The sequence below is a fragment of the Leptonychotes weddellii genome, chromosome 5 (genome assembly GCF_054177405.1).
Source record: "Leptonychotes weddellii isolate Sample4059 chromosome 5, ASM5417740v2, whole genome shotgun sequence".
NCBI lineage: Eukaryota > Metazoa > Chordata > Mammalia > Carnivora > Phocidae > Leptonychotes > Leptonychotes weddellii.
In genome coordinates, this window is record NC_138373.1 from 152,028,155 (window position 1) to 152,050,963 (window position 22,809).

Here is a 22,809-nt window from a genome sequence, read left to right on the forward strand (position 1 = left end):
CCAACTTCCAGTATATGTCTACTCAGACGTCTATGCTGAAATCTACACCTATATATCCAACCCCTGCCTAGGAATCTCTATCTAGATGTTTCTCAAGCATTTCAAACTCCTTCCATATTATCTTTTCTTCCCATAGTGCCCTTAGCTCTGAAAATGTTATCACCATCTACCATATTGTCCACAGCAGAAAGATGAGAGCCATTCCAGATCCATGCTGGTCAATATGGTAGCTGCTAGCCACTCGTTCTATTAAGTACTTCAAATATGGTTGGTCCAAATCAAGATGTACTATGATTATAAAATGCACACCAGACTTAGTTCAGAAAAAAGAATACAAAATATTTCAGTAATATTTTATATTGATTTCATGTTGAAATGATAGTATTTGGGATATATCATGTTAAATAAAATAAATTGTTAAAAATAAAATTTTTTAATATGCTACTGAGATATTTAAAGTTACATGTGTGGCTCACATTTGTGACTTGCATATTTCTGTTGGAGAGCACTGCTCTAGACTTTTCTCTGCCTTTTAGCCATTGACAGTTGGCTGAAGTAATAGACAAGGCACGGTATTAGTTAAGTCCGCAGGCTGAATTTGAATCCTGGCTCCAACACGTTTTGACACATGTGACCTTAGACAATTTTCTAACCTCTTTGCACCTCAGTTCTCTCATATGTCAGATGGATAGAACAACAGGTCTTACTTCTCAGGATCTTGCAAGTGTTAAATGAGATAACATGTAAAGCACTTACTATCGAGACAAAAGCCCAAGGTCAAGGGAAGAAGCAAGGTCTCTTGCTGTCATATTTCAGGCCCCCATTGTTTCTGGCCAAGACCACTGCAGTGGTTTCTTCGTCTCCAGTTTTACCCCGCTCCCCAATCCTTCATACTGCCTCCAGATTAAACATTTCCTAATGCAGATGTTATCAACACTTTCCGTAATTCCCCCTCACCCGCGGCATGAGGTCCAATGTCCTTGGCATGCTGTGCAAGGTCCTCCATGACCTTGCCACCACCCAAATCACCAAGCCCAACCCCCACCAATGCACGGTGGTTATAATGAACCAAATGGGCTCCACAACTCCTATTTACACGTACCGTTCCCTCCATTGGTGATGTACATGCCCTCAGCTTGTCCACAAGACTCAGTTTCTTTGTCATCTCACTTGGGAAACTCCCCCTGGCCCCTCCTGCACCTGTACCCATTCCAGGCTAGATTAGGAACCACTCCTCTGAGCTCCTCAACCACTTGAGGTTTAGCTCTGTTACCACACAGATCTCATTTGTTTGGTCAATTTGTCTGTCTTTCCTTCAAGACTGGGATCCAGCTGAGGTCTAGGACCGCTTCTCTAAGCCTCTTTGGATCTCCATGTGGAGCACAATGCCTGGCACAAAGTGGAACCCAGTAGATGTCTGCTAAGTGAATGCATAAAGCATAGGAGATACTCCCGAGAGAGACAAGGAGAGTGAAAGCCCTGTGAGGTCAAGCAGCAGAAAATGTGGACCAGACCGAGGAGAAGTCACCACTGCTTGGCCATGCAGACAGAGTAGGGAGAGAAAAGAATCTGGACAAGGAGTCAGTAATGGAGGATTTGAAATGAAAGAGAATAAAAAAGAGGGGTGCCTGGGTGGCTCAGTCGGTTAAGGGTCTGCCTTAGGCTCAGGTCATGATCTTGGGGTCCTGGGATCAATCAGGTCATGATCTTGGGGTCCCACATCAGCTCCCTGCTCAGTGGGGAGCCTGCTTCTCTTTCTCCCTCTCTCCCAGCTCGTGCTTGCTTGCTCACTCGCTCTCTCTCTCAAATAAATAAACAAAATCTTTTAAAAAGTGGGGGCGGGGCACCTGGGTGGCTCAGTCAGTGAAGGGTCTGCCTTTGGCTCAAGTCATGATCTCAGGGTCCTGGGATCAAGCCCTGCATCGGGCTCCCTGCTCAGTGGGGAACCTGCTTTTCCCTCTCTCTCTCTCTGTGCATGCTCTCTCTCTCTCAAATAAATAAATAAAATCTTAAAAAAAGAGAGAGAAGATCGTGAAGGGAAGAGAACCACATTAGGTACTATTGGGGGTTCAGTGGCTTCCTCTACAGTGGTTCCAGGAAGAGGGAATTTTTTAGAAAAGCACAAATCATATTTAAAAATAAAAAAAAAGATAAGGTATCAGCAGCCGAATCAAGGATTATTTGTCATCGGGACTAGAGACACGAGTAATATAAGTAAACGTCAACTTGGTGACTATGTGATGATACTACTAATAATTCACTGGGGCCGGTGCCCAGGAGTTTTTTTTTTTTTACTGTGGTGCAAATGCCAAGCATGGAAAAATTTGACAAGTTATAGATATGAGAGTGCAGATAGTGAAGTTGCGAATAACGATGCGAAATGCCAGAATAATCACAAGAGAAGCGTCTGAATACGTAAGAAGGCTTAGAGGAGTCCTGCTTTACCGCAAATACAGATTACAAGAAAATTCACTTACAGAAACAGAAATTCCAACCTATCAAACCCACTTATCAAAACCCGTAGTATGCCAGAATGCTTAACAGGAAAAGTGTGCCTTTTGGCCCACACCTCGTGGAAAGTAGCAAATAACACACGAAAGGCAGAGCAGGTGGGAAGTATGACGTTTTGTGGCTTCCAGCATATATGAATGAGAGCATATTCACTTCCACATGCAAACCATAACCTTCGCGGGAACCCCTAAAGGCTTCATTCCAAGACTGCGAGTCTCCTGCCACAAGTTGGCCCACTCCCCAGTTTTTATGTCAGAGACCCTGTAAAGCAAGCATTGTGTGAGATGAAAAGCAGCGAGCAGAGCAGAGAGGACAGGGTGGAAAGGTCAAAGGACTCCTTGCCATCATTCCTAACAATACACCATTTACCCTTGTGAGATTTTTGTGGACAAGGTAAACATTTGGGATATACTTATGCTAGAAAACATATGCTCAAAAATTTGTCTGAAATTCAAATTGAACTGGGCATTGTGTACTTTATCTAGCAGCCCTACCTAGTGAGGGATACACTTTCTCACTCATTCTTCCTGAGAGCCACAGCATGTCTCGGTCATTGGTAGTTATCGTGGAATATGCATAAAGTCGCGGTAGTTAGCAAACATAGAGTGCCTGCGATGTGACAGGCACCTACTCAGTGTTTTAGACGGATATCTCAAGTATTCAGATATCTTCACAAGAACGCTAAGGCGGGTATTATTATTATTGTTCCTGTTTTAAAGATGAGAAAAATGAGACTCAGAGAGATGAAATAACTTGCTCAGGATCACCCAGATAGCTAGTGGTACAGCCAGGATTTGAACTCTGGTAGCTGGACTCCAAAAGGCCACGTACTTGCCCACCTCACTGAACGTGGCAGCTGCACCAAGCAAGGGGTAAATACATTGAGTCCCCCAGGAGAGTAAGAGAGCATGAGAGCATAGGGTATATGACAAGGGCAGACCCCGAGTAAGGCTTAGAAGGGGCAGTTGAAGTTAGACCCAATGCCTTTGTTTATGTTAGAAAAGTGTGCCCCTAACTTTAAGCAGATGCAGCCCCACATCAGGCCTCAAAACCTGATAGAAGAGCACTGGTTAAATTTTAGCCCCCACTGCAGCCTCAGCCATGTGCTCTTGTACAGTAAACAACCTGCGCAACTGTACATAGTAGCCTGAGTTAGGTAGCAGAAGGAGGACCAGTGCAGAGGTGAGGATGCGGAGGGAGTGCTTAGAGAATAATGCAAAGCCATCCTAAGGCATGTGCGCATGATATTCTGAAGTCTATTTAGAGAGATATGATGGGGAAGAGATTGCTAAGGCCTGAAATGGCAATAGGAGAGTCGTGAGTGGATCTGGGGGGTAGCATGACAACATGGCATCGACAAATTCTAAATGGGAAGATGACTCTCAGAAAGTGTGTGCCAGAAAGCTTCAACATACAGGAGTCCTTTCTCCAACAAGCAAGTGGGATGGGGGGATGGAGAATGGGGGCACGGGAGAGAAGGTGACAGCAGCCTATTTAAAAGACATAAAAAGAAACTCAACAGACTGGAAAAGTGGACAAGGAGTGGGGAACAGAAGACACAAAAGAGGGCAAGTGAGTGAAAAGACGAATTTCTTCCACATTGCATTTCCCCAAGCATGATCCTGAAAGAGTTGCTGACCCTGTTCTGATTTATGTTATTTTCCTATAAGGTTATTAGACAGCCATTTAAGGAAAGGGCACAGGCACAGCCCAGTTTAATCTCAGCAAGGCATTTGGTTGCATTTTTCATGAGACCCTAGAGAAGAAAATGCAGAAAAACATGGCAGAATGATAACTGCTTCATCTGGTGGATTTGGAGTTGATGCTCAGAGAGTGCTGATGAATAAGTTCATGGCAACCTGGAGGGAGTCATTCAGTAAGAAACTTGAGTTCAGAGATATAACCAGTTTGCTTATGATCACACAGCTGGTGAATGAAGGAGCCAGGACTTGGGCCCAGCTCTGCCTGACTCCAACGCCCACGTCCCATTTATTATGAAATAAAGGCCAAAAAGGCATTAAGCTTGCTTGTGAGAGAAGAGTCAGGAGAGAAACCAGAGGAGAGGAATACAAATCCATGCCCAGATGAATCGTGATGGACAGAAGAACTGGCCGACGCGAAGACCAAAACAAGATCAAAATCAAAAAGATTAACTTTGAACCTCACATTTTGGCTCCCAAAAGCCTCTTGCAGAAGCAAAGTAGAGGGGCCTGGCGTGACCCCTCTTCGCGCTGGGGAGCATTTGTGCTTTCGTCCCAGTGCTTGCTGTGCAACCCCGCATGGCCAGTAGACCAACATGTTATTAAAGCTCCGTGGTGCAGAGGAAGTGATTAAACAGTGCCCTTCCACTGAGCCCAGCTGAGACTGTTTCTAAGAGCTGACTTCTAGGTAACACATTTTAAGAAGGACATTGACAAACTGTGATGTCACCTGAAGGAAATGACCAGGAGAGCAAGGAGTCTGAGCCTTGTCACGTGGAGGGTGGTGGAGGAGCCAGGGATAGTCAGGCTTAGAAATAAGAATTTGGGGGCGCCTGGGTGGCTCAGTTGGTTGAGCGACTGCCTTCGGCTCAAGTCATGATCCTGGAGTCCCAGGATCGAGTCCCGCATCGGGCTCCCTGCTCAGCAAGGAGCCTGCTTCTCCCTCTGACCCTCCCCCCTCTCATGTGCTCTCTCTCTCATTCTCTCTCAAATAAATAAATAAAATCTTAAAAAAAAAAAAAAAGAAAGAAGAATTTGGGACTTGGGAGTGTCATCTTCACACATTCAATTTTTTTTCCTCCTTAGGGCAGAATTCAAACTGAAAATAATAGTGAGACACTTGGTTCGACAGAACCAACTCACCAAGCTGTTTAGTTGCTTCCAGTTCCATCTTCCCTAGGACCATTCTCCATCATCTCAATAAATTAGGGAAATACGGGGCCAATTTCCTGGGTCACCTCCAACTTGGAGAACCTAAGGTTTAGGGGATCAAGACTGGCAATTAAAAAGGAAGAGACTACATTAAGCAAAGCAAATACAGATGTTCCTCAGTTCAAGCGAACTCAAATTATGACCTAAATTTCCAAAAAAGATAAGAATATTATAATGTTTATCTGATGAAAGTAATGTGGAATAGCATCCCTTCTATTGGCAGCTTTCTAGTACCTTTATGGGGTGACTTGATATATAAAAATGTAATTACCTCCAATGTTCAAGCGATAGACTTATTGAATGAAGCCAGGAAAACTGTTGTATGGGTTAGCGTCCACTTTGGCAAGCTCTGAGCCCAGTGAACTAAAAAATGACCCGCATTCCAATAATAAGTGGGGGCTTGGGAATATAAGTAAAAGTGACAAGAAGATTGAAGCAGTTGTGGTCACAGAGTCATCTAATCTCTGGTTTTGTGCTCTGCCCAAATAAGAATTAAGGTAGCACAGGGTGCAGACGGTGAAGGAAGAGAGAGAGGGTGCTGAGCGGACTCGTCGCGTTTGGGAGTGATACTACAACCCTGGTGATGACGGGGCAAGAAGATGGATATACAAAAAAATATATATATGATAAATGAGCCAAGCCTTCAGAGCCCAAATCAATAAACACAAACATGAAGTGAACAGACGGGAAGAGAAGGAAAAGAGAACATGAAGGCACCATAAAATCCTGGTGATATATTTAAAGAGAAATCATGATGTGAATAGAAATTAGAAAGTGAAGGGATGGGGGGAGAAGCCTGGGGATTTGTAAAATGTCCGTCTGTCTGTCTGTCTCCTTCCTGCCTCCACTCATATCCACCGCCACCCCCTCCCGCCCTTCTTGTAGGACTCATTGAATAATTTCTGATTGGGGTGTGTGTATCTTTAATGCTTCATTCTTGTTTGGATTTCGCCAGCAGGATTCATGGTGTTTCTGTCGACAATTGTCATTGCTTTAGGGAACAATCAGGATAGCACAAGAAAATGGCAAGTGATACCTCAGTCTGGCGGCAGTGGAGTGGGGCTGGGTGGGCTCTTCCTGTTTCATTTCTGTCGCTGATGTTTTGGTTTGATGTTTTCATGGTGTCGTTTCAATAAGAAAAGTGTAGAAGATGTAAAAACAAAAAGATTTGAGGTACACTTGTTCTAACTAGATTCGCAGTAAGTCACTGGCATTTAGAGGAGAAAGAAAAAGAGCTCCAAACAAAAGCAGACTAGATTGTGAGGAATGTTGATGCTGGGAGAGGTTAGAAACCCGTGACCTCGAAAGACAGAAAGAGAGAGAGAGAAAGGAACAGAAGGGAAAGGCAAGGAGAAGAACAGCCGCGTGTAGGTTTATTAACTGAGATTGCTTCCATTTCGGCAAATGGGCTTAAAGCACATGATTGCTTGGTCTGAGGTCAGCCGGGTTTATTGCAGACTTTGCTTTCTCAGACCAAGAAAGAATTGGCTTGAATTTTGTGCGTATCTGAGAATTGTGCCCATCAATTTCTTGGCTGAAGGACAGCCACCCAGGGAGGCGCAGGGGGCCCTGAGCTCATTAGTCATTATCCTGAGCTAGCGCAGGACTTCCATTTTTGCTGGTGCTGGCAAAGGCACTGTGGCGAAGGAAAGAGAGCACAGCCTCAGGGGCGAGCAGACACCTACAGTAATCGGGCCTCTCTGTTTCCCAAGTATAAAATGGGCGTGGTGGTCATGGTTGTACTAGTAATAATGATCATAATCATAATCATGTTGCAAAGTGCCTGTGAAGTCCTTGGCCCATGATAGACCATATCAATACATGGAACTTAGTCTCAGCTGATTCTTGTCTCTAGACTTGGGTGAGGCAGACAGACGGCAAAGCTTAGAAGCCAGATCAGTTTTCGGTTTCTCAGCCTTCCACCTCCCCACTGCCCTTTGGTTCATGCTGTCTTTTCTCTCTACTTACGGGATTGTCTTGATGACGATACATTGCGTCCTACGTTCTGAAATCGCTGCAGCCAGGACTCCATAGGGAGTAGAGAGAAGCTAGCATTCTCCCCCCGGGAAGGGGTATAAGCTTGGTGGATTTTTGAAAAACAGTATTTTGAAACTGTTTCCTCTACGAGAAAGGAGAGTAGATAGAGGAGAGATGATTGGAGAGACACTGAACTGTCAAACGCCGAGGATGAGCAGGGCGTTCCACACCCTGTCCCCGGCCACACTGAGAATGAGCATTATTATCTGAATTCTTGATGCAAAACCTGAGGCACAGGGGAGGTAGGGTTCCCAGCTAGCAAGGGAGCAGCAGAACTGAGATGTGAAAGCAAGTCCCTCTGACAGCCAGGTCCGTGCACCTCCACTGTGACTGGCAACCTCACTTTGCAGAGAACGGCAAGTTAGGGGACGAAAAGAATAGAAGGTGCTTGAGTTTGATAGAACATAGACATTACACTGAAAGAAAAGGATATTCTTCTTACAAAAAGTTTGAGGACAAGTGACATTTTATGTGATGTGCTTTGAACTTGGAAAAAAAAAAAAAAAAAGAGGGGCGCCTGGCTGGCTGGCTCAGTTTGTGGGGCATATGACTCTTGATCTCGGGGTTGTGAGTTTGAGCCTCATGTTGGGTGTAGAGATTTCTTAAAAAAAAAAAATCTTTTTTTTTTTTTTTTTTTAAAGAAAGTTTCATTTGATATACCAGACTGGTGTTGATTACAGAAGAGTAAGATGATAAGTAACCAGAAGAAGGAAGAGCAAATGACCCTCTGTCTTGGGCATCACTCAATTTAGAAGGCAGGGGAGGGGAAGGGACCTGAACAGGGACAGTCCCCTGATTTGTCTCCACCCTCTTCTACTCCCTTCTCCTTACCCTCCCTCCCCTCCCCAAAACAAAAAACCTTAAGCAGGAAAAGAGGAACTAATTAAAAAAGAGGAAAACATCCTTGAGACCGGTGAGATCTCCCTAATCCACAGTGACAGGCAGGGACCTAGAGAACAGCAATTTGATTAAATAAGGATATAAGGGATATAGAGGGACTCTCCAGTTGTGTTAAGTTTGTCTGTGCGTCTTTGAAATATATTTATTTTGGCTTCCAAAACTAAAAACAAGTGCCTTCTAGCTGAAGAGATGATTCCCACTTAGAAAATAGGGAGACATCTCAAAGGCAAGGCCAAAGGGTGGACCGAAACCCTAAGCGGTTGGCAGAGGGTCGGCAGGAGGTGCACTGGGAGAGACAGCGTCCCAAGGTCAGGGTGCATAAAGGCAGCCTCAGCGAGGGGATTACAGGCTGAGCCTGAGACCCCTCCCAGTCTGGGAGGAGAGAATAGTACACCTCTCCTGCCCGTGTCTCAACTCTTGCTCCAGGACCCACTGCCCATTCGTTACCTGTCCTCAGAGACAGCTCTGTTGCTGCTTTCTGCAGAAGTGAAGCAGCCAGAGGATGATTGTGATGTGGGAAAGACACCTGCAGGGGAAATGGAGCACACCCTCAAGGCTTCTTCCTAAGCCATTTCCTTGTGTCCCCAAGACTGGCGTCAGCAGATCAGCCACTGAGGAATTGCTATTCTCGGACAGGCTTCGGAGGGCCCCTCGAGTTCCCCATGTTCACCCCTGCCGGTAATGCCAGGGGAATTTATGCCTTCCTGGGGCTTTGGAGGGGGAAACAATGAGTCACTTAAGGACAAGAGGAAAATAAGAATGTCTCATGTGTGCAAAATCATTTTAAATGGACGCTTTTAGAGGGTACTAAAATCTCAGCCAACTAGCCAGGAATGGTTTGGTGGAGTATATATATTCCACTTGTCTTTGCTTACTTTGGTTGCAATAAAGTCAGAAATGTTTATATCCCATGGAGAGAACACCTCCAGGTCCTTCTGAGAAGGCTGTTTATTCCCCTGAGATCCTGAACCTAAAAAGAAATGGTCCGAGTCTCTGACTGGGGAGGTCTAGATAAGCGTAGGAGCTGCTGGTTGTAAATCTTTGAAAGCAGAGGCTCCTGATGGCCATTCCCAAGTCCATGGCTATCTGCAAGCTTGGTGCCGCCGTGATTCAACCCCCACTTCACCCTCTACATGTGGCCACAGATCCGAGTCTCCAGAGAAACCAGAAGGAGGATCTTACTAGAATAGGATTTGAGGGTTTCTATTTTAAAGGCTCCAGGGATGAGTTAGAAGTAATTCAAGAGCAGGCACAGTAAAGAAACATGTACGCCGTGTTAGACATTCAGCGAGCGAGAAGGTTAACATTTCCAACATGACCAGCTGATTAAGAGGTATTGTGTAAGCAGGGATTCTGCTGGTAGAATAGAGCAAAAATGTTGCCCTTTGGAAGCCCAAAATGAAGAAAGGCCAGCTCTTGATCTCTTTGGCCATGCTCAACCTTTTTCTTCCCTTTTTTTTCCAGAATTGATTGATTTGGATCTCTGGAAGAATATTTAAGCAATAGCCAACAGGTGAATTATAGGTAGTTGTCCATCCTAAACTTACAGATTTTCAAGGAGGGCCATCTATGACCTTTCTCGGAATCCTGTTCTATGTCTAACGCCCAGGAAAAGGTGATAAACTAAGGCAAAAAGTCTCCAACCGCAGCTGTAGGGTTCAGATAAAAAGAAAAACACACAGTAAGGGTTTCAACATAAATCATTAACCTAGAATCAAAAGCAGGAGTGAGGGACTAATCACTTTGAGATGAACGGGACCATCTTTCCCGGATATTCAGGGAATTCAAGCAGCAGAATATGAGTAGGAGCTGATGACTTCCAATTCTTTCCCAGCAAAGTCATTCTGTATTGTATGGGCTTTAGATTCCTTGAAATGTTAAAATATACATGCCTTAAAACACACAAGAGACAAGAAGGACAATTGGCCAAACCTGTACTCAAGATGCAAAAAAAAAAAAAGTTACAGGATGGAACCGACGGTTTGGGGTGCACCATTGCCCTCTGTTGGATTAAATAAATCAGCTTTCGTGTGGGTGTGTGTTATATTATCTCTGGCTGAGTTTGCTGAGAAGTCAGGGCGCCTTTGAGTGGGAAATTAATTCGTCCTTGTAAATGGGTCCTCTGCCTTCCCTGAGGAAATAAATTACAGTTGTAACTGATGGCAGGTCGCTTATCACGTTTTCATTCACTCAGCATTTACTAAGTGCCTACTAAGCACTGGTTCGATATTGTAGGGAGTCTAAGAAGAAATAACACCAAGCCCTGCTACCGTTTATGGAAAGCCTACCGTGTGCGAGCATCTCTACACACGTGAACACGTAGCACCCCCGTGAAGTAGATGTGGTCACTCCCGTCTAATGGATAAAGAAACAGGACACTTGGAAAGGGAACGGCACGTCTTGGATTTAAATCCAGGCCCATCTACTCCTAAGCCCACACTCAGTCCACTAAGCTACAGCTCTCCCCCCTCAGGAAGTTTACAAACTACTAGGGGAAGTAAGATATAGATAGAAGCATCTATACCAGGAGTCCACAAACTATGGCCAAATTCCACCCATCATGTATTTTGGCCCATGAGCTAAGATGGTTTTTATATTCTTAAGTGGGGTTGGGGAAGAAAAATCAGAAGAACAGGAATACTTTGTGGCATGTAAAAATTATGTGAAATTCAAATTTCAGTGTCCATAAATAAAGTTTTATTGGAAGCCAGCTACACCCATTCAATACTATTCTCTCGGGCTGCCTTCCTGGCTACAACAGCCCAGTTGAGTGGCTGTGGCCCTCCTTGAAAATCTGTAAGTTTACAGCCCGCAAAGCCCAAAATATTCACTCTCTGCTTCTTACAGAAAAAATTTGACGACTCCTATTCTATACTCCAGGGTAGACTGTTATCTATCAATAGGAGAGGTGTTTAAAAAGTGTTCTGGGAGTTAAGAAGAGAGGAAACTAACATTTATTTAACCCACGGTGGGAGGTGCTAGAAGGATATACACAGGTGTGCTCTGTTTTAAGACTCATAGATGCAGGAAAACCCAGATTTTAAAACAGATAAATTAAAAGGTAGTTATCTGCATAACAAATTTTCCTTTTCATTTTGTAAAGGGATTCACCATGGGGTTCCTTTGTAGAATGAGCCTCTATAATGCATGCTAATATGATGCCACTTACAAATACGCTATTCCTAATAACTTTTCAAGAACATATCCATTGTACAGTGAGGCTTAGCTATAATCCTTTTTTTTTTTTTTCCTGGTAAGGTTTCCTATTTCTGAAAAGTAATGGAGCTGACCTTGTTAATTCAGAGCGGGGAGTAAGCACTTTGCCTTCTCATTAACTCCGGAGGGACTTTGCCTGACAAATAGAAAGGCTGTGGGTTCCAAATCTCCACATTATGTGAAGTTAAACTGCTGGGAGAATTTTACATTTTTAGCCAAGCTTCCCTTGGTAGCTGCAGTCAAAGTCCTTTCATGTAAACTCCTCAGTGTTCTATCACTGCATTTCATAACAAGATAAATTAATAAAAATTACGTTTGTCATTACCGTCCTGATAAATATGCTAAAGCAATATTTATAAAGAGCAATGTTTCTCTCTTTAAAAAAAAAAAACTGAATTACAGCATAAACTGGTGCAAAAAGTCACAAAATATTTAAATTAGCGTTCTCTCCAGCAAAATAGGAAGTGGTGTTGCCGATTCCATTTAGGAACCAGCTCCTTCTTTCTTTGGGTCCTGAGCCTGAATCTTCCAACAGCTTTGTGGTGTTATGCAATTGCTCTTTTTAAGAGATGCATAAAACGGAAACCTTGGCTATTCATAGCCAACTTAGGAGGAGCTGAAATCTTTCAAGAAGTTTCTCGCCTGGTACGAGTTTTGAGGGTAACTACGTGTTTCTGAACACATCCAATTAATCTGGATTTCACATGGCGGCTCTTTTAAAGAGCTGTCTTGTGGCTTTTGTTTTCGTCTATGTGGTGACTGTATTTTAGAAGTAGACAAACATTCCTGGTATATAAGCCTGAATATTTTTCAGGGTTTTTTTTTTGGTGGTAAAAGAAGCTTAAATGGAAATGCAGGGGCAGAGAAATCGTGCCTGGGGAAGTCCTGTGTGGTCCTGCCAAGTGCCGCAGCAGATCTGTGTCACGGGGCTGCTAATGGATATTGCACGCAATTCATAAAGGGGCAAAGGGAGAGAGACGCAGAGGGATGGTGAGAAGCAGAGCCAGCATTAAGGGCAGGAGCCCTGCATGGTTCCGAGGTAGGATTCTTGGACAAATGGCATCCTCAACGGGGTCGGGGTGGGTGGGGGAGGCTGCAGGAGGGGGCTTGACTGCCCCTGGACACTGTCACTTGTCATTCACGTTCTGTAGCAGGCAGCATTTCAGCCATTTCTGAAGCTGATCACTGGACGGAAACGCACATTGAATCCATCCGTGAGGTTCTTTAAAGAGATGTCTCTCTCTTCATCTCCCCCCGAGGTCAGCAGCACTGTAACTGCACACAGCAGCTGGAAGGTTCCATTGCGTTCTTGAACTCTTGAGCTGGCTGCACTCTCCCCCCCCGCCCCTCCCCTTTTCTCTTTTGTCTTGTAATTGTTGCTACCATGTTTTTAAGATAATATATATAGTAGAAGGTACTGACTATAACAAATGGATAAATACTGAACAAAATACGTTAGTTCAGTTTTCTTTTTCCCTGGTGTTGGTTTAAAAGTTTTCAAAATTAAGACTAATGGATATAGAAAAATGGGATATAAATTTCCATGCATTTTTATGATCAAACAGAAGATGGACCCCTGGGGGTTGGCACTGCTATTAGGGAAGCAGGGAATGGTAACTTCAAGGGGAGAAATTGCAAAGCCCTGGGTTTGGAATGAAAATAGAACATACCCCACTCCCCCCTGAACATCTCCTTACCAAACAGCATCTGAGCAGATTTCATTTCACAAATGGAAATGGAAAATGGGACGCACCCACATTTTTTTTCAAAGTGATTTCATGAAGAGTGGGCCTATTTAATTGGGTTTTTGGAGACAGGATTAATATTATAAGCTAGGGAGTTCGGTGATGTGCCCGTGAAGTTGACTTTGCCATACCACCTGCTTCGTGGGGGAAGGCAGAGAAGAGAGCCGCTTCTCAGAAGCAATGCTGTTCTGCCTCGGCCTTCTCACCGAAGTCACGCACGGCCAGCCTGGACCAAGCACCCAGGCTGCATCCGAGGTACACGTAACGTAGGAAAGATCTTCCCAAGCTCAAGGTCATATCTAGAGCATGGCTTGGATATTTTTTCATCCCTAATTTATGTGATTTTCTAATATGTTTAGCATTTGCCCTCCCCTTGTCTCCATCCTGCTTATTAAGGTAAATTTGCATAGAAATGGGATCTTGGTTTTCAGGACCATTCACCTGACACTTGCTCTCCTGAGGTGACCAGTATCTGCTGTGGATACCATGACGGTGACCCGCAGACACCACATCTTCCCGCAAGCTCAAGGCAAGGCCTTAATTAGGGGAGGCCTTTCATGTTAAAGCCACAGGGTGAAGCAAATCAGCAAAAGCATTTAGCACTCACCAAGGAGGGCAGAATACTCCTTCCTGTCGAGTGGGCCATCCTAGGTCACAATTTTAATTCGCCTTAGATAGACAGATCCTGAATAAAGGGTACAAAAAGTATATCTATATTTTTGTTTGGAAATAAATTTTGGCTGGTGATAAAGCTCAGACAATTAACTATGACATTTTACTCTGGCTCCTGAAATATTTTTTGCTTAATATCTACCTTCGGGATGGGTAATCATCATCTCTACAAATTGCCTTTGGAAGACTAAGCAAATGTGTAAAATCAGAGAGCCGAGCCCCTTGCTGTTACCACTGCGGCAGTTGGCTTTAATCCCCTGATCTCTGCGGGCTGCGCCCTCCCACCGGCAGCCACCTTCCTCATTTACCCAAATCTTGTCGCTTGGGTGGAAATTCCCACTGAGAGTGTGATTGTGGTCCTGGTTTATTGGTTACTGAAAGCCATTAGGTGTGAGGTTACTAGCCTAAAGGGTTTCAGACTTAGCCAAATTCTGATAAACGTAAATGCCAAACAACAGCTTCCAAGACTGTCCTAACAGCAAACTGTCTTACCAGAAAACAAAAGGATTTGCGGGTCATGGAGAATAAGCATCAAATTTCAGAGAGGAAAGTTCATAAAAAATGGGAGAAATCAGAAGAAAACTCGGGCTGCTTTTGGCCAGGCTACCTTTGCTGAGGATAAATTCATTCCATACAATTACTTTTTTTAAGGATTATTTATTTGTTTGTTTGTTTAGAGAGAGCACACGTGTGCACAGGGGGAGGGGCAGAGGGAGAGGGAGGGAGAGAATCTTAAGCCAACTCCATGCCCAGTGCGGAGCCTGACTCGGGGCTTGATCTCACAACCCTGAGATTATGATCTGAGCCAAAATCAGGAGTCGGGGGCTCAACTGACTGAGCCACCCAGGCACCTCTATTATTAGTTGAATATTATGATCCCCACTTTACAGACGAGAAAACTGAGACCCCAAGAGGTTTAGTTATTGCACAAAATCATACAGCTTGTCACCAACAAAACCAGGACTCTGCTCTTTCTTACAGACATGCTTCAGTGTCTCCTAAAAAAAAAACCAAAAACCAAAAACCAAAAAACAAACCAACTATATTTCATTTGTAGGCTAACTTTTTTATTTTATATAGGTCTCGTGTATTCCTGGGGGGGGGCGGGAAATAGTATTTTAACTTGATGCTGAAGTATTAGAATGAAATTTTTAAAAAATATACTTGGCTTACACTCTAATAATGAAATAAGGAATCTGACTAATCTAGTCCCCTGCCTCTAGAACCAGAACGCTTTCCACTCTCAAACCATGTGGAAGGACGCTGAGTTCCCCACTGGCCAATGCTGCCTAATTCTCTTAAATGATTCAGATGTAAAAGGGAAAATGGCATCTGTCTAATTAACACTGCCTCGTTAAATATAGCTGCCAAGGGACAGCCTCAGGACGATGTTTACAGAACAGTCTTCCAGCCCCTCGGGCCTCAAGTTAGTGATGATAGCGAGCCTTCCATCCTTATCAACCAGAAACAGGGATGCCCCCAGAAAGGGTGACAGGCCAGACAGGCAGAGGGAGATGAAAGGAATGGGAAAGGGGTTGCTGGCCTGTTCCCCGCTCCTGGCATGCGGGGATTCAGGGAAGAAAGGGAGGCACATCCTACAGCTCCCTCCCGCAACAATTCCCCAGGATTCGAAAGCCCTTCCTGTAGGCCTGGGCCTCCCCCTCAGGCCTGGAGGCCTCGGACCAGGCGCCTACCACCTGCTCAGACTGCTGTGCAGCCCGCAGCTCTCCTCTGGACAGAAGGGCATAATGAGCACATTACTTCTCTTCCAGCTTCCCGTCGCAACATGGAAGCCGTCGCCAAGTTTGACTTCACCGCCTCAGGCGAGGATGAACTGAGCTTTCACACTGGAGACATTCTGAAGGTAGGTGACATGGGGCCCCCTCGGGGGCCCTGGGGAGTTTGGGTTACTCTGGTCAGGTCTCCGAGTTCACCTACCAACCCATGCCTTTGTTTCTTAAGAACTACACACAGCTCCTTTCAAAAAGAGAAGTTCACCTCAATCAAAAGGGTTCCTTCTGAGCCCTCCCGGGCACCAGTTTCCAGACTGGGTGATGGAAAGAAGCCACCACCCTTGTCCTGAGATGCTCGTGGTCGGGGCGGGGGGCGGGGGAAAGCCATCCAAAGGGCTCTTACAGATATTCTTGTCTAAATGTTCAGGGAGCACACGTGAGGGAACCTTGAGAGATGGGGTCGCAGGAATGAGCCGCGACTTCCGTTGTCAGGGAATGCAGTGAGGGTGAGTTGGACTTTGACCTCAAGCTCTGAGGTGAGCCAGCCTGGGGGGCATTCAGTGAGCATTGTGAGGAACTTAACAGGAGGGTGCGGGTGGAGACAGCCTGGGAAAGACAGCTGGAGGGGACGTGGGCCAACAGAGGCCTGCACATCCGGCCCCTCGAGGACGCCTTAGAACTCGCCTAACACCCACACTTGGGTTGTGGCTGCTTGCAGGGCTGAAGAGGCCTCGGACTCCCACATTCCACGCACCGCACTTACAGGCTTAAGTCCTGCATCTTAGCCCCTGTTTTGAGCAAAAGCACAGACCCTTACACAGGCCCTTTGGGGAGTCTGTGATGCTAATGCCCGCCCCCCCAGCCTGGCCTCAGAGCACCCTCAGAAATCCCCATCCCTGGTCCTCAGCAGCCCACGTGGGCCTTCTCAGACTGCACCGTAGCACTGAGGCTGGCCTCACCACGGAGAAGTACGCTTGCTGTGGAGAGAACCTTGTCAGTCCGTGATGGGGTGACTCAGAAAGTGTCCATGGAGCACAGACCAGGTAGGATGACTTGGTTTGGAACTTGAACACCCCCGGGACTCATCCTTCTAACTGTTGTCACCTTGCAAAGATCTAGTAATATAGTTGCGAAGAGGGTACCTTCGATGCTGGAGCTTCTCAAGGTCAAAGTGTCCCCTGGGCTGCTGACCCAAGAAAAGGTGACCTTCATTTCTGTGGGATCTTACCAAGGTCACAGAGGGATCTGCCACATGGTGAGCAGTCCCTCCCTTCTCTATGGGATACTGTGACCATGTGATTATCAACCGCTATAGAGTGTCCTCACTCCAAAGAGGCCAGGGGGCCAACTCCACCCCTCATCTCCCATTGCAAACAGAACCTAATATCCGCCTCGAGGGTTTCCTATCCCTCAGAAAAGGAAAAGAAAAAAAAACCCTTTCCTCAACTCTGCTTCTCAGTCTACCTCCTGATTTCTTTCCTCTCCTTCGCTACCAACACTGGGAGGGGTTCTCTGTGCCAGTGTCTCCACTTCCTCACTTCCCATTTATTCCACTGGAACCTTCTGGAATCTGCCTTTTACCCCCAACACTCCCTGTATGCCCACCAGGGATCTCTTTAATGTGGAATATAATGACCCTACTAACGCGCCTGTGGAATTTAACACTGTTAACTGTCCCTCTTCTGGATCTGAATGGAGTTCGGCCTCACTCCGAAACATGTACTCTGTCCTATTTTTCTTTCTTGAGATCTCTTAAGCAATCCCCTTCTTCATGAGAGAGGAGTCTGATACAGTAAAAAGGAGCAGGAGTTTAGAGCCAGATAAACTGAGTTTGAATCCCAGCTTACTAGCTGTGTGTCCTTGGGTCAATCACTTGCCCCCTCTGAGCTTCCGTCTTTATCTGTAAGTAGAATCCATGTCTATTTTTTTTTAATTTTTAAAGATTTTATTTATTTATCTGAGAGAGAGAATGGGAGACAGAGAGCATGAGAGGGGGAGGATCAGAGGGAGAAGGAGACTCCCCGCTGAGCAGGGAGCCCGATGCGGGACTCGATCCCGGGACTCCAGGATCATGACCCGAGCCAAAGGCAGTTGCTTAACCAACTGAGCCACCCTGGCACCCCAGAATCCGTATCTATTTTGCAAGGTTCTGGAAAGGATTAGAGGTAATGGTCCCAGCTCAAAGTGGATGCTTCATAAATGGTTGCCACATTTCAGTATTACCCATTCCTGCTGCCATTCAGACCATTGCCACAGCCTCTTGACTGACTTCATCACCTCCTCTCACTTACTCCTTTAATCATTTCACATACTAGTCTCAGGAGGATCTTTCTGGAAAACAAGTCAGGTCAGATCACTTCCTTACTCAAAAAAATTCAGTGGTTCCCCATTACCAATTGATTGAAATTTAAGCCACCTGATCCCAACACACTACCTAAGCTCATCAAGCTCTCGTCCATGAACATGCACACATACATACACCATACACACACGCACACACGCGCACACACATACACATACTGCAGTATACACACTGTGCTGTGTCAGGCTCTCCCCATACTCCGAATGCCTTTCTCCTGCACACACATATTTGACCACCTCTGCTTGGGAACCCTCACTCCCTCTACACTCCCGATGGCCCCAGCAAGATTAATCACTCCCTCTTCAGCTCTTCCACAGCATTGCACACACACACTTCTTTCAAGGCACTGATGATCTTACCTCCCATGACAGTTATTGGTGAGCAGGCAAGCCTTCGTGTTCTTGCGCACCCCATACACCCGTCTCTCATCACTGCCCTTACCCTGTGGAATCCTGATTGCCGGGTCCGCCTCAGTGTCCAAACCAGCAGAGAGTTGACTGTCCCTAATATCTGATGAATGAATGAGTGGTTGATTACTCCAATGGTCTGTGAGCTCCCTGAGAGCAGAGCCATGCCTGGTTCATCTTTGTGTCTTCCCAGCAGCGCCCCACACAAGTCCTGGTCCCAAATAGGTACCAATGGCTTGAATTATTAAATTGCATTTCTACAGGGTCATGTAGAATTCCACCAGAAGGAAAAACCTCCTTCTTTTCAAATTCTGTCCCTTGCAGCTTAACGGTGGAAAGGAAAGTGGAGAGGGGCCTCTTGGCTGAGCCCCACAGCATGTCTGAATCGTGGTGCTTAGTGCCCTGCCTGTGCATCTCTACGTACAACTGCAACCCTACTCCGCCACTCCAGAGATGGGTCATGAGCCCCAAGATCTTGCAAGTGCTTTCAAAGGTGGCTCTTGACTGCCCCAGTAATCTACTCCTGGGATGCTCTTTCATCCTAGGCTTTTCGTGCTAAAAGACTAAACAGACTTTCTCACTAGAAGGCACAAACAAGGTCTGACTAGTTCACCACCAACCCACCCACTCCAGACTGTGACTTCCCCAGGACCAAGACCTCAGCTTATTCATGTCTATATTCCCAGCACCTAAGTGCAAACAGCAGGCGCGCACTAGATGCTGATGACAGGACGATGAACAAGATGGTGGACGGGGAACTCCGGCCAAATGACTTGATCCCGCTTCTTCCGTGAGAGAAGTATTTGATGTCAGGAGCCGGATGTTTCATGTTCGTGTCTCAACCACCACCTCCCCAACAGACCTGCAGCTACACACAGCACCGGACTTACACTTCCCTCTGAAATTTGCCAGTCATTTTTTAAAAAATGTCTCTTGACCCAGTCCATTTCTACCTACTTCTGTAATGTGTCTAACTCAACCCCATTTCTTCCTACTAAAACAGTGACCTGAAAGCACTAAGAGTTAATCCTATGTCAATTAACTTCTCCAATACTTCAGATTTCTGCTCTGCCTCTAAGAGCTATAATTCCATCCAATTTTAAAATTCTCCCAACTATACATTTTGTCCCCTTCCCACGTCTAACTTATTCTCAGGCCATGTAACCCAGAAAATTTTTCTCGTAGGCAACATTATAAGAATTAAGACACAGTAAAGTGAAGTCTAAAACCTCATGTGCTCACGCTGAACCCCTTGCTTGGGTTTTCATGATGGGGACAAGAGATAGGGGGAACCGAATAGGCAGAGAGATGAGAAGAACAGGAAGTATGGGGCCCTGGGCCAACAACGGCAGGAGGAAACCACCTCCCCCCAAACACTCTTCTTTGCAGAAAATGAGATTCTTTTAAAACCTTGCCTTCCTATACACCATAAAAAGCCTGTAAATTCACCTCTCTGGGAACACGATCTCAGGCAGACGGAGCACCAGGTGGTGGGGAGAAATGGCCGGCATTGAGGGATAATCTTTCAGTTTCTACAGGAGGTAGATGGGTGTGAGCCACAATTACTAAAATTACAGCTGGTTTCAGGTCAGAGAACTAAGTACAAAGTTGGTTCTTACCGTGATGAGCCAATTTCCAATTGGCCTCTTTTACCTTATCCCTGCTCACCTTGTACTTGACATTTGCTACCCAGCCCAAACCATCACACTCCCATGTGACAGGAGAAAGGAATTCCAAAGCCATAAATTGGGGGAGGGGGGCGCGAAGGCATGGAGTGAAATGTCCTTGTGTTCTTTGTTGGCTGAGTTTCCTAGTTCTTTTTCTGACCTAGATTTTCTGCTCCCCCCGCCCCACTGCACCCCCCTCGGCATACACATACCCACGCGTCCTTAGTGATACCAGCAGTCACATTTGATGTTAGAAACTATAAAGTTTTCTGTCCTCAGTAATTCTAGAACTCAAATATGGGACACACTTTTATTTCTTCAGAACAAGTGATTAAATTCAAAACATATACATATAGTACTTTAAAGAACTTATAAACCCTACCATGTCGTTCAAGGCTGGAGTCCTCCCTCCTAAGAATACCACATTTTGCAGAATTGTATTTTTAAAAAACAGCATACACTTTCTGAAGGACTTCGAGGTACCAGGGCTCATCTGATCCTCACATCAGCTCTGTAAGGGGCTAGCTGGTTGTTACTGTCCCCATTTTTCAGGTGGCTAATTGACTTGCCGAAGGTCGTACAGCTGGTGATGGGGCCAAGCTAGAAACCAGGTCTTCTCATTCCAAACTCGGAGTGCTGGCCCCTTTCTTCCACCTCGGGGGTGATATTAGAAATATCAGTTACTCAGCTGTCTTCATGTCTTCCCGTCTCTGGAAGAGAGAAACCCGTGGGACCCAGACTTCAGCTCCACCTGCTTTAGGATGACTCTCAAATCCCGAATGCCAGTCCCTACTTCTCTGCTGAGTCCAGACACACACCTCCAGCTGCTCACTGAGCTTTTCTTCTCAAATGGTCCCAGGGGCAACTTGGATTCACCCACATGCAATCTGAAGCCCATGAGCTCTTCCTCAGGCCTGCTCTTCCTCCTGTACTTTCTATTTTAGCCAAGACATCACCACCCACTCAGTCTCCCAAGGCCGAAATCCGGAGCCCTCCCAGAATCCCCTTCTCCCTTGGTTCGGAGAACAGTCACACAATCCTGCATACTTTTGCTTCCAGGTTCCTCTAAAATAGCCCTTCGCCTCTCACCAGCATGGCTACACTGTCTTCCTAGACTTTTCCCCTCCAATCTGTCTTCACCCTCCGATACAGGACTCTTTCTTGGCTCTAATTCTTACTGTGTTACTTCCCTGCTCAGAAGCCTTTAGTGGCTCCCCATACATTTCAAGATAAAAGTCCAGACTTTTCAACATGGGCCTTGTGCCTCTGGTTTCCCCTCGTTCTGCCCCTGCGGCCACAATCTAAACTCCCGCTGGACCAAGGCCTTCCGTTCCCGGAATGCATCCCACTTCCTCCCATCCCAGAAGTTCCTGCGCCATCAGACTTTGCCTGGGTAACTTCTTTCGTTGCCAGGGCAACTCCAGGGCCTCTCCTCCAGGCAGTCTTTCCTACTCATCTTCTGCTTTGCCCTGCAGCATAGCACTTCCACCCGTTAAGGCACTGTCAGCTGCGAGAAGCAGAAACTTGAATACAGCTGAAATAATCATGCAGATTGATTACTTCTCACACAAAGTCCAGAAGTAGGAGGTTCCTGTGTGGCTCACTCAGGGGCTCAATGACATCGTGAAGCTTCTGTTCATCGTTTGTCTCTGCCATATCCATTATTGTTCAAGTCCATGCCACATACTTTAGAAACATTCTCAGTGGGGGATGGGGGCAAACATTTGTCTTTTAATAGTGAAACATTTTCTGAAATAACCAGAAGCCACATAGAGCCAAGTCTGGTGAGTCATATGAGTAATCAAGGGAAGCAATAACATTTGGGGTCATGGTCAACTAAAGACCATATAGTCATGAGACAGAACTTCTGGCTTTGCTTGGGATCTGGCACTAAAAGCAAGTTTAGAAAAGGCATCCCAAATATCTTGAGTTATGTCCAAATTGTTTGTGAAACACATGGAGTGTGAACACAAAAGTGACTGTTTTCAAAGCTGGCCCCACTGGATGTTTTAAGTTTTAATTTGCTTGTTTAAAGAAATAGGAACAAATTAAAATTTTAAAAGGTCCCTGGTGACCTGGCAGAGAAGAAGAAATCATGGGGTGGCCACTCTTGCCTTCCCAGCATCTGCTCAAATGAGGAGCTTCAGGAGCTGAGATCTGGGACATACGAATTTCCAAAATATACAGAGAATCCCCCGAGTGCTCAGTCTGGGAGGCCCCGCCATGGTGGGGTCCCATGTGTGGCACCAGGGGACAGAAATAGCTTGGGGTCAAAGAAGCCAAACTCCAGAGAGAAAACTGCTGCCCGCCCCCCCACCCCACCCCCACTGGAGCACCTGTGTGGTGCCCTAGGCGTTTTTTCCCTCTGAATCCAAAAGGGTGTTCTTTGCCCTGCGGTCCCTCTCTTTTGTTTCTTGATGTCCTCCCTACAGTCTCTGTCCTTCCTTCTCTTCCATGTAGATCTTAAGTAACCAAGAGGAGTGGTTCAAGGCGGAGCTTGGGAGCCAAGAAGGATATGTGCCCAAGAATTTTATAGAAATCCAGTTTCCTGAGTAAGTATTTCCAGCCTGCTGACATGGGCCTACCCACACACACTCCCCTTACTTTTTCAGCAGTCACTAAAATTATCTATGCATACCCAAGATAC

At 45.7% G+C, this 22,809-nt stretch overlaps 1 protein-coding gene across 2 annotated transcripts in view; it reads left to right on the forward strand.

Moving 5' to 3' along the window:
* The window catches only part of GRAP2 (GRB2 related adaptor protein 2), a 63,084-nt gene that overhangs the window by 27,005 nt on the left and 13,270 nt on the right, over window positions 1-22,809 (forward strand). The window contains exons 1-3 of one of the 2 annotated variants that reach the window (XM_081822522.1): window positions 15,766-15,857; window positions 16,154-16,232; window positions 22,623-22,714. Coding sequence is in view for 1 of the 2 variants with exons in the window: in XM_081822521.1 (XP_081678647.1) it covers window positions 15,780-15,857; window positions 22,623-22,714 (170 nt within the window). In the remaining variant the exon portion in view is untranslated. Of the gene's footprint in view, window positions 1-15,765; window positions 15,858-16,153; window positions 16,233-22,622; window positions 22,715-22,809 lie in introns of those variants that run through there. The other variant, XM_081822521.1, reaches the window with a different exon arrangement.